We start from the raw sequence: 12229 nt of genomic DNA, 5'->3' as shown, positions 1-12229 counted from the left end.
GCCTTCCAATATATCGGTCTTTATGTCTTGACCATTTAGAGACTCATCGTCATGTTCGTGATTACATCTGGGACTCCGAACAACCCTCGATACATCAAAACACATAAACTCATAATACCGATCGTCATCGAACGTTAAGCGTGCGGACCCTACGGGTTTGAGAACTATGTAGACATGACCGAGACACATCTCCGGTCAATAACCAATAGCGGAGCTTGGATGCTCATATTGGTTCCTACATATTCTACAAAGATCTTTATCGGTCAAACTGCATAACAACATACGTTGTTCCCTTTGTCATAGGTATGTTACTTGCCTGAGATTCAATCGTTGGTATCCTCATACCTAGTTCAATCTCGTTACCGACAAGTCTCTTTACTCATTCCATAATGCATAATCCCATAACTAACTCATTAGTCATATTGCTTGCAAGGCTTATAGTGATGTGCATTACCGAGAGGGCCCAAAGATACCTCTCCGATACACTGAGTGACAAATCCTAATCTTGATCTATGCCAACTCAACAAACACCATCAGAGAAACCTGTAGAGCATCTTTATGATCACCCAGTTACGTTGTGAAGTTTGATAGCACACTAAGTGTTCCTCCGGTATTCGGGAGTTGCATAATCTCATAGTTATAGGAACATGTATAAGTCATGAAGAAAGCAATAGCAACAAACTAAACGATCATTGTGCTATGCTAACGGATGGGTCTTGTCAATCACATCATTCTCTAATGATGTGATCCCGTCAATCAAATGACAACTCATGTCTATGGCTAGGAAACTTAACCATCTTTGATTAACGAGCTAGTTAAGTAGAGGCATACTAGTGACACTCTGTTTGTCTATGTATTCACACATGTACTAAGTTTCCGGTTAATACAATTCTAGCATGAATAATAAACATTTATCATGATATAAGGAAATATAAATAACAACTTTATTATTGCCTCTAGGGCATATTTCCTTCACCACCAACACCACTAAAGCCAATGACACTGTCATGGCTGAAGACAATGTGGAGCTCGAAGTCAATGCTGCAACTGAAGACATTGTGCAGCCAATCGTTCCTCCACCAGTGCCACACACTATGGAATGTGCTTACAATCATGGTGAGTTGGTGACTGTCAAATGGCCCATTCTGGTACCACCCACTGCTCTAGGCCCTCAGTATGATTATCATGTGGAGGAAAGGCCTCAAGTTCAGAAGCCAAAGCCAAGATTGCCAAGGCTTCCTAGTTCTGCAACAACTCAAGGCTCATTCAGTGTGCTCAGCTTTAGAGAGCACAACACATTCTTTGAGAACGCCAACAACCCCTACAAGAAGCCCAAGATCTCCTCTAACAGATTTTGGAGCCATCAGCAACGAAGCTACTACTCATGCATCTTATACAACCAAGACCGGATTTTTCCTCATAAGCGTCTGGATTGTGATGCTATTGCTGGGCTGCCATGCCTTGAGGAGGCTCTGGACTGCTTCAGAGACGTTGGGTTGCTTCCATTTGTAACTGACAAAGAGCACTAGAACGAAGAGCTTTTGCTGTAGTTTTATCCCACATTGCACATTCGAGGCTACAACCGGGATCCGAAGACTTGGATCCTTGAGTGGATGACAGGTGACATTCATTATGAAGCCAAAGCTCAGGACATCATTGAGATCACTTCCCTGCCCACTCCTGGTGAGTTGTTTGAACCAGGTTGTCAGCTTCATCAGAATGAACTGCAAAGCATATTCCAGAAGCCAGAGCCAAACACGAGCCAGATGTTAAGCATGATGAAGCCTTTGCCCCATGACGCCGAATACCCCAAGGAGTCCTTTGTAAAAGGACCTTGAGTACTTGCCCCGCACCATTTATCACATTCTGGGGCGTACTCTGTGGCTTATCAAAGGCAACTCTTCTGAAGCCAAACTCGAAGGCACCATGAAGACATTGGTCTTCTATATCATTAATGGCATCAGATTCAATATGCAAGATTTCTTCATCCGACAGCTTGCAGCTTCTGGCATTGATCTCTTTGGTCTGAAATTCTATGCTCCCTGGGTTATGTGCCTGATCAAGCTTCATTCCACAGTCAACTCTCAACCTTCAACTCGCAACCACGTTGTATTCTTGCCTAATGTTGACATGTCTCATGAAGCCATCTACCCCGAGCCTACTAAGAAGCCACTTCACTTGCAAAATGCAGAACATCAAAGCTTCACTCAGCCAATCGAAGGGATTCATGTGCCAAATTCTGCTACTCCTGCTTATCCTTTGGCTGGCAACTTGCATCTGTTGCATCGTGCCAACACTGAAGTCACAGCTAGTACAATTGCTCAAAGGCCTCAGAAGCGTCCCCGTGTCCTCAACGACCATGAGCTTCTGGTATCCCTACATCAGAAAAAGGATAGGCATCATGACTAGCTAAAGCGCCAAATGCAGAGTCTTCTCGTTGACGTCAATCGCATTCACAACTTAGCCACAAAGAACTCATTCGTTGCGCATGAAGCCTGTTGGAGGTCCTGGAAGAGCCTCACACTACTCTGCTCTGAAGATGATCTTCGCGAAGATGGCTTCACAGAGAAATTCAAGTTTGACTCCAGGGCACCACAGTCTACAAGTTGGCGTCCAACACCTTCTATTGAAGATTCCGATTTTTCATCTTCGGCTGCAACTGTTGTTGCAAGAGTTGTCGATGAAGAAGACGACGCCACTTCACCCGCAATGACTTCGCTGCACCACGACTCTGCGGCAGGCCCGTCTACACCTCCCAACTCCAACGTCGACCCTGCTGCTCCAACATCTTCTCCAACTAGGAACGAGTAGATCCTCTATGTCTTCAAACCTTTTTGGTCCTTACTGACAAAAGGGGGAGAAGCATATGAGGTTGATAGCCTTCAAGCGGGTCCATATGGGTGGTTGCCTAAATTTTTGCTAAGGTCTTACAACTCTCATTTTGAAACTATTTGGCTCTTGAGTTGTACCACTTAAACTTGATGGTCGTCTGCTACTTTGTGATGTGATGATAAATTTCGCATGAAGTCATTTTGCAGATGCCCCTCATTATGCATTTCATTATCTTCACTATTCTTATGTATGCATGATGGATTGTCTTCATGTGTTGAAGAGGATCTCCACAAAGTAAACCTGCCATGTGCATTTGCATTCAAAAGCAAACTACTCATATGCACATCTTCGGGGGGGAGCCTCTTCAACTTATGAAGACAATGCCTATGATCGCAAACTTTCACATACTTTTATCCCCGTTGAGAACTTCAATCAGTTTGTCATCAATCACCAAAAAGGGGGAGATTGTAAGTGCATCTAGTGCCACCCCTAGTTGGTTTTGGAGTATTGACGACAAACTTGGTTGAAGGACTAATGTGTTTGTGAGAATTGCAGGATAACACGGGTAGTAGTCCCTTATTGATTCGGTTTACCTACCAGAGATGACCCCTAAAAATGTGTGAAGACATTGAAGACAATGGTGGTTCGTGAAGACATTCACGATGAAGATAATGACATGTGAAGACATTCACTTGAAGACTATGGAGTGCGAAGACATAGTTGTTTTATAATTTCCTTTTCTTCTTTATTGAGTCATAGGAACCACCGTACTGTTAAGTGGGGTCCAAGTGAACAAAGTCAGAGTGTCTGATGTGATGCTCAACCAAAATCCTATGTCTTCAAGCAAAGATAATGAGAGCAAATCTTATCCAGAGCTGGATGAGTCAGCTTTGCTTGTAGCCCAAGCCAAGTTGTCGCGTGTGTTTGAAATCCGACCGTTGGACACGTGTCGGTTCCTTAGTGACCCAGGGTCATTTTGGACATATCATGTCGGGTTGCCTCCAGGCTATAAATAGCCCACCCCCACCATAAATTGGTGGCTGCTCAGAGTTAGTGCATGGCTTTTGTCGTTTGAGAGCAACCCATCTCTGAAGCCTTTGAGAGAGAGATCCTTGCGAGGACAAAGCCCAAAACACCCAGAGCCAAAGAGTGTTAGGCGTCACTGAAGTCTTTCTCTTCGCGTGACCTGAAGACCTGTTACACTTGAGGACTGTGAATCCTCTAGCCGGTTAGGCGTCGCGTTTTGAGCATCCAAGAGCCATTGTGGATCGCCGGTGAATGAAGTCTGTGAAGGTTTGGAAGTCTACCTTGAAGACTTACCAGAGTGATTGGGCGAGGATTGGTTGTCCTTAGCTCAAGGGGAATAAGGTGAAGACGCGGTCTTCTGAGTTCAATCTCAGCCTCCCTAACCAGACGTACAATTGTCACAGCAACTGGAACTATGGTATACCAAATCCCTGTCTTCACCAAGCAACTGGTTCTATCCCCAACTTCCTTTACTTTTCAGTTTGTCTTCGTGAAGTCATTGCTTGCTTGTCTGATCTTATTAACTTCACGGTGTGAAGACTTTAACCTGTTTGGCTTCATACTGTCTTCCATTCTGATCCATACTATCTAGCTGCTGATAGTCTTCGTACTTTCACTGTATTGCTTACTTGACTATGACTTGTCTAGTGTAGTCTATCTTCCGCTGCATATCAATAGGTTCATTTCATCTGTTTGTCTCCAAAGACCTCATGTTTTGAAGACTTTCATAAAAATCGCCTATTCACCCCCCTCTAGTCGATAACTAGCACTTTCACCACCCCCGCCGACTACTACTACCCCTATGGTGCCTACTTCTACGTGGAGACCGCCGCCAACTAGGAGTAGTTAGGAGGTCCCAGGCAGGAGGCCTTGCCTCTTCGATCGTTGTTGTTTTTGTGTTTGCCTTCTTAAGGCAGTACTGTTTAACCTTATGTATGTACTCAGATATTGTTGCTTTCGCTGGCTCGTTTGTATTCGAGCTTCTGTATTTGAGCCCTCGAGGCCCTTGGCTTGTAATATGAAGCTTGTATTATTTTTAATTTGTGTCTAGAGTTGTGTTGTGATATCTTCTCGTGAGTCCCTGATCTTGATTGCACATTTGCGTGTATGATTAGTGTACGATTGAATTGACGGCGTCGCACCCGGGTAGGCTCAAGGAGAGGAAACGACACTTCAAAACTTTGCCAGGGGAGTGACCCAGGGAGCCCATTTTCTCTCAGGCTCACACTCCCTCTCTTTCTCCACACACTCCTTCCCGTCGGTAATAACTCATCATTAGTTTTGACCGGTCAATGGTGCTGACATATGGGCCCAGTAGATGGTGACGTGGCTGCTTACATGTGGGACCAGACAGTGCTGACGTGACTGCTTACATGCGGGTCGCAGCTCTGGCATAATGTATGTAGCAAAATCCATCACCGGTAGTACCAAAATCCAACAACGGTTGCAACAAAAAAGGCATCGCCATAGTAGGTCGTAGCTCCGCTGCGATGGATGTAGCAAATCCGGCGCCGGTAGTAGAAAAAAATGGCGACGGTTGCAACAAAAAACTTGGCCGTTTCCAGCAAAGTTCTTTCGCCGGTTGCCTCACTTAGTTTGCTTCTCCTTCGCTGCCGTTGACGTGGGGTTGCAACTTTTCTGCACACGGTTCCAGCACCATCAGCGGGGGGTTGTAGCTTTTCTATGCTCCTCGTCGGCCAGTAGAGTAGAGTTGCAACATCTCGCCGACCGATGGTAGCACTTCGTCGCCGGTGACAGAGCTTGCACAAGTTGCGAGAGGCATGGAGGGAGGCTGCGGTCTGTGAAGGAGCAGAGCCGCGGCAGCTGGGGGTTGAAGAAAGAGGAAAGGAGAAGGGCAGTTTCGCGCGTGGGCCCACCCATGTACACTTGGCTCGCGCGAGACGATTGTTTACATGGTTGCGTGCGCCAGCGTGGCGTGCGGGCCGGCGGAAAGTCCGGCCGGACTGCTGGCTCCAAATGTTTTGTTTTTTGGAAAGAAATCATTGGGGGTGATGCATTGCTTCTACTGGCAGGGGTGCGAGGTATCTTCTTTATAAAAAAGAAAAGGAAAAGAGTAAAAAGCGAAAAAAAGAGACAGAAAAGAAAAAAATGGGAAAAAGAGCCGGAAGCTTCACAAAACCGGGCCGAGAAGCTTATGTCCCATAGATCGGGACTTGCAGAAGCTCACTAGGCTGGCCCATAAACAACAGGCGTGGGCGCCGTCAAACGAACGGCCTGGCATCCCGAATAAAATAAAAGGAATCGAGTCTCCGCAATCGTCGAGCCATTCGCAACTAGAAACCCAAGCCATCTCCCCACGCCGCCGCCGTTCCCCTCCGGTAACCATGGCTGGGATGGCATCACGCTGCGAAGGCAACACAACCGGCGACAAAGGCTACTGTAGTGTGATTTATTCACCCTATCCACAGTCGTCGCCTCTTCCTCTTCGCCTGACCGACCTGTTCCGACACTTTGGTCTGGACAAGATCCGCGCGATCATGAACAGTTCTGATGGTAAGACGTTCGAGCAAAAGATCGACAAGTTACGAGAGGTGCGCCCAATCACTCACTTGTCTTTCGTCGTCTAGTCTTTCCTTCCATCCAGATTTCAGGCCTCCCGTGCTGGATCGCTATAATTCGTAATCCCGTGCTGGATCTGTATGCCTCAGTTAATCCTTAGGATATATTCTCCCTGCATATATTCAGGAAATGAGTGCTTTCGAACGTGCTCGTGATGTATTCTACATGGTCGATGTCGAGGATGGCGACGAGGACGACGAAGACGACGAGGACGACGAAGACGACGAGGGCGACGATGTGGATGTGGACGAGGCGGATAGAAAGGTAGGGAAGGTGGTAACAAGCTTCGTTCTATCCATATGTTAAAATATGTACTATATTCTTTATGTTGGGCGAATTTGTCTCTCCAGTCTTTGACTAATACCTGCTTCTGATCTCCACCATGTTTCTGCCTATTCAGCTCTTAGATGATGAAAAGAAACCCGATATCACGAAACGACCACACGCTCCTATTGAAGATGAGGTGGAATGCAAGAAGCCAAAGATAGCAGAAGGCTCAAGGTGCCAAGGAGAAGAACCTGAGGCTGGAGGGATAAAGAATTCCTCCTGGTAGGTAGTGTTTTATGTGTATGAAATTCCAACCTTTGTTTTCTAACTTAACATTGTACCAACACTAACACATTTCAAATATGCACTTGGTTTACTCTCGAGTAAGCTGCAGTTTCTGCAATCTCTGATGTTTAATGTTGCATCAGCCAGTTGAGCAGTGACCACTTTTATCCAATGGTGTCAGACTGTTGTTTTATGCAACTTGAGAAAATAAATAGATAGCTTTTATCATAAAAAAATCAGGTTGCTCATACTGCAGTTTACTCTCAAGTTGCAGTATTAATTTTTCCAATACATTTCGGCATTGGCAAAACCAGCACCTTAGAACTGCTGTCATTAACATCCTTTTATTGATGAGGTATTAACAATAGATGGCTGTTAAAATGACACCTAGTTTATATATATAGCATACTTATGTAGCTTCACCTGTCGTCTGAACTATGATTATATGGAAGCCCTAAAACTTCATGGAATAATTTGTACCATCTAGCAAACTTCTAAGCCCATGCTTAAATTGGGAAAATTGTATTTTTCCCAATGCAATTCTGCAGCGCCCAGTAAATCTGTTCTTTGGACTCAAATACTTATCCTCTAAAACATCAGGTCAAGTTACCTTGTAGAAAAACTTGTCTCTTCAAATGGTCTCTACTTTGTTATTTTAGCACAGTAGAATTCATACTGTGTATTTTCTAATTAATTATATTGGTGCTTTCCAGAGCTCGCTAATGCTTCTGTTGACTTAGCTGTCCCTACTTTTTGAGGAAACGTTCAATTGTTCTTGAACACAGAAAAATTTCAGATTATCCCCTCTTATACCTAACCCACCTATATTCTTTAACTTTAAAACGAGTTAATGCGCAACCAACTATATAACCTAGCTTTGTTTTTGGGATTTTTACCTGCATGTCTTAACTAGATGAACCTGTGTAGAACTCAAACTCATTAGGAGTCAGGTGGTCTGTCCTTTATGAAATGTAACCAAAATATGAACTTAGTTGTCATGCATGTACCTTGTCTTGTCAAATGCTTACACCATGTTAAGTCGTATTGTTGTTTGTCTTCACTTTTGTTCTGTGGGGCATATGTTTACTATTTCTCTAGCATTGTTTTGTCTCTTGTCTTTTTGTTGGCCCACTTTCATGTACTCCCTCTGTATCAAAATATAAGATGTTTTTTGGCACCATGACTGTCAAAAACGTCCTATATTTTGATACGTAGGGAGTATTTTTATCCATCTAGTCCTTCTGTAATTGGTTATTAATTGCGTAATTCTGTTTGAAATTCGGAGCCACCAAAAAAGTATTGAGTTAACAGACCACCGCAGTGGAGTTCACATACTTAGGCCCTAATGACTTCTTCAGAACAGCCTGTGTAAATTTTGGGTTATAAATTGTACTCCCTCCGTCCGGAAATACTTGTCATCAAAATGAATAAAAGGGGATGTATCTAGATGTATATTAGTTCTAGATACATCTTTTTTTATCCATTTTGATGGCAAATATTTTTGGACGGAGGGAGTATCTTAGTAGTTAATGTGCACATGCTTGCTTAATTGTTGCACTCAAGCTACTGCTTTTCTGTGAAGTTCCTGTTTCTAATATGTTTATATGTATTTTGCTTCCTTAACCATTAATTGAAGTCTTAAATTTTCCATTAGTTTTGTTACCAAGGCTTCATGTGTGAAACCGCTATACATGGTGTTCTTTGTTCTGACAGGGTCTGATGACAGGGGAATGCAGTAAACACCAGAAGCATCAAAACTATGATCTGGAACAGTATCCTGAATAAACTATTTTCTGGATTATGAATGAATTCTGAAGCATGGGGCTATAAGTGAATTATGTAACATGGATTTGTAACTATGGTGGATGTTAAAGTTAACGTTCTATCAGTAAATCGTGAATGCGTGCTGAATATGCTTCTGTTATGGTTTCGTAACTTCGAGACTGAGCATGTGGTACTGGGTTGCCGAAGGCCTGTAGCCGCTGTTCCTACGTTTCATACTGTTGGTATGTTGTCCGAGAGTTCCCTTTGGGCAACTCGAATGCTGATCACGTAAGGGCAACTCCAACTGGCCGATGCAAATGAACTTGGTTTTTGTTTGTTTGGATTGGTTTGGTGTTGGGGTGTTTTTGTTTATTAGCAAATATGCCCGTGCGGTTGCAACGGGAGAAATAATGTTCTTTTCCATGTCTCTTAACTCAAGTACCTATGCATCATCGCAACCGGAGAACAACACATGCAGATTAATATAGTTAGTGATGCTACCAAGATTCGTCACTACGCAACTTTCTCATTTTCCAATTCAACCTAGGCACATTGACTTGCTTAACTCACATTTTCTGAATTCAACCGGCTTCCTTCCAAATCGACTTGCACCCCCATGTATAACTATTTTGGGCCACTTACCGCAACGAGTGTTGAGCATGCAGGTTTTGACTGTCTAATCACTATCACCATCCCCTTCCTCTTAACACCATTTTCCAGTTAGCATCAAGCTTATCTCTGCCCACATGGTCATCTTGGCTCTTTCGTGCCTCTTTGTTCACCCCAACTCTATGTTGGCTGCGCCGTTAGAAAATAAATTTAAAACAATAGAACTCAGACTTATCTAGACACCCCTCCCTCTCATCTCTGAGCACATCGTGCTCCGTCGGCGGCAATGGCGGCTCCTTCTGGCTGGATTGAGGCGCGGAGACCCATGCTCCCCTCATCTGGTAGGATTCCCTCCGCCGGCGGGATCTCCTCTCCGAGCTGGATGGTGGGCACAAGATCCCCTGCTCAAGCCTCCAACCACGCGGCAAAGCACCAGCAAGAAATTTTGTTTGTTGGGGAATGAACGAATTGAATGCAAGATTGCATTGTTACAAGGACGGAGAGTGGAACACCATCTTCAATTTCTCATTTGATCCCACCTTCTCTACTTGATTCCCTGTTTGCTCCGTGTTGAAGTTCATGAACAAATAAAACTGAAAGATCATGCGATAGGTTTTATCCTGTATTGAACTTTTTTTTCTCCAATCTTCGTATTTGTTGTGCTTGAAAATATTAGGACTGGTCTTTTGGTCCGTTTTCTGTCAATGAGTAAATGTTGTGTACAAAAAATCAGTGCTCGAGATTACGATTGCTTCATATATAATAACAAACTTGCTACAGGAAGAAGATTTGGGGCTGCGCTCTGGTCTGCGACCAGAAGAATTGAATAGCTCTTTACCGATTACCATGGGAGGCAAGCCAAAATCTGACAACAAGCACAACTATTGTGGCGCCTGACTACATCCCTTGGTAATTGTTTTACTCTGCTTTGGTGGTTCCATCGATCTTCGTTGGAACATTGGCTAATTATATTTGGTAATGGGACTTGGCAAGGGATAGAGACTGGCATGATTTTCTTTTTCTGAGCAGCAAATAGGCTCAACCCTTCGTCATTTTTGAAGTTTGGACAGAGTTATGAACCCTTCGCCACCTAATCCCTAGATTATTGGAGGATCAAGATGGTGGCCATCAGGGATGTATGAGACATTGAAACAGTATTACTTTATTCAACTACAAGATCTGATGATTGTTGTGGTAGAGTAGAATGTCACACTGGCAGTTGATTTGATGAATTTTGCATGTAATCTCTATGGTGTCCAATTACAGAAATCTGGAACATATGCCTTCAATTGTGCATCCTTCACTGTCCTGGCAACGCCCCGTTGTGGTTTTCAGATGTCATACAGTCCAAGTGACGCAACGTGATGGCGATTTGGATGCCGCTGGAGATGCATCAAGCATGGGTAGAAGCAAAGAGCGGATGAGGCTAATGCTAGCAAGTAGTCTCATCTCTTGCTATTTGTTTGCCACAGGAATCCTTAATTAGTTTAATTTCCTCTGCAAATTGTATGCTAGGTAGTTATTTGGTAATACATGAGCCTGACCTGAACTTTGGCATCCCAAAGTCTCTCAATCTTGATTGTTAGTTCCTTGCCCCTGATATTCTTAATGCCACGTAAGGTTAGACACAGCCATTACAGTTTTGACAACAACACTGAAACATCAATGATATAATTTGACATATTTGTATGAGGATGACTATTTCATTGCTACTTTTGCAGGAGAGTTCTATTATCAGACCAGGGTAAGTGTCGTTGATATGATGGATGCCATCAGGTTGGAGTTTGAAGCTGTTGTCAACAATGGATGCATGCCAGTTCTGCGCGCAAAGCTATTGTCAACAAAGGGATGCCTCCGTGTCCCACGGGAACCTTGAGAAGCTTGTGCCGACTATATGGCAACAACTGTATGTTGCAAGACATGTGCTAGACAAACAAGAACTGGATGCCGACATGTCCACATAGACGGTGCAAACATCGACGAATTAAGACCAATGTGAAAATAATCCTTCCAAGTTTTTCAACAAAAGAGAGATGAAATACTTTAGGCAGTGCTGTAATGTAAAATACTACAGCAAAAGAAAATGATTATGGTTCACTAGATGGTTCTGTTTCAGTTATTGGAATGGTTTCCCTTCTATATTCATCAGGTTCGAGTGGGAAGCTGCTATTGACAATGGATGCATGCAAATACTGCACGCAAAGGTATTTTTGACGAAGGGATGCCGATGTGTTGAAGGAAATATGCCCTAGAGGCAATAATAAAGTTATTATTTATTTCCTTATATTATGATAAATGTCTATTATTCATGCTAGAATTGTATTAACCGGAAACATAATACATGTGTGAATACATAGACAAACATAGTGTCACTAGTATGCCTCTACTTGACTAGCTCGTTAATCAAAGATGGTTATGTTTCCTGACCATAGACATGAGTTGTCATTTGATTAGCGGGATCACATCATTAGGAGAATGATGTGATTGACTTGACCCATTCCGTTAGCTTAGCACTTGATCGTTTAGTATGTTGCTATTGCTTTCTTCATGACTTATACATGTTCCTATGACTATGAGATTATGCAACTCCCGTTTGCGGGAGGAACACTTTGGGTGCTACCAAACATCACAACGTAACTGGGTGATTATAAAGGAGCACTACAGGTGTCTCCGAAGGTACATGTTGGGTTGGCGTATTTCGAGATTAGGATTTGTCACTCCGATTGTCGGAGAGGTATCTCTGGGCCCTCTCGGTAATGCACATCACTTAAGCCTTGCAAGCAATGCAACTAATGAGTTAGTTGTGAGATGATGTATTACGGAACGAGTAAAGAGACTTGCCGGTAATGAGATTGAACTAGGTATT

The 12229-nt window shown here is 43.5% G+C and overlaps 1 protein-coding gene across 2 annotated transcripts; it reads left to right on the top strand.

Annotated features, from left to right (window-relative positions):
* The first annotated feature begins 6125 nt into the window (after positions 1–6125).
* LOC119299004 (trigger factor-like) lies at positions 6126–8903 on the top strand. 2 transcript variants are annotated; one of them, XM_037576318.1, is made up of 4 exons: positions 6126–6410; positions 6565–6711; positions 6839–6987; positions 8704–8903. In XM_037576318.1, the coding sequence occupies exons 1-4, from the start codon at positions 6204–6206 to the stop codon at positions 8708–8710; spliced, it is 510 nt and encodes a 169-aa protein (XP_037432215.1). In that variant the 5' UTR covers positions 6126–6203; the 3' UTR covers positions 8711–8903. The 2 variants fall into 2 exon arrangements, with proteins under 2 accessions (XP_037432215.1, XP_037432216.1); XM_037576319.1 differs by having other exon boundaries at positions 6127–6410; positions 6565–6702.
* Positions 8904–12229: the final 3326 nt, after the last annotated feature.

The sequence above is a fragment of the Triticum dicoccoides genome, chromosome 5A (assembly GCF_002162155.2).
Source record: "Triticum dicoccoides isolate Atlit2015 ecotype Zavitan chromosome 5A, WEW_v2.0, whole genome shotgun sequence".
Lineage (NCBI taxonomy): Eukaryota > Viridiplantae > Streptophyta > Magnoliopsida > Poales > Poaceae > Triticum > Triticum dicoccoides.
This window is presented reverse-complemented; position numbering and strand designations above follow the sequence as displayed.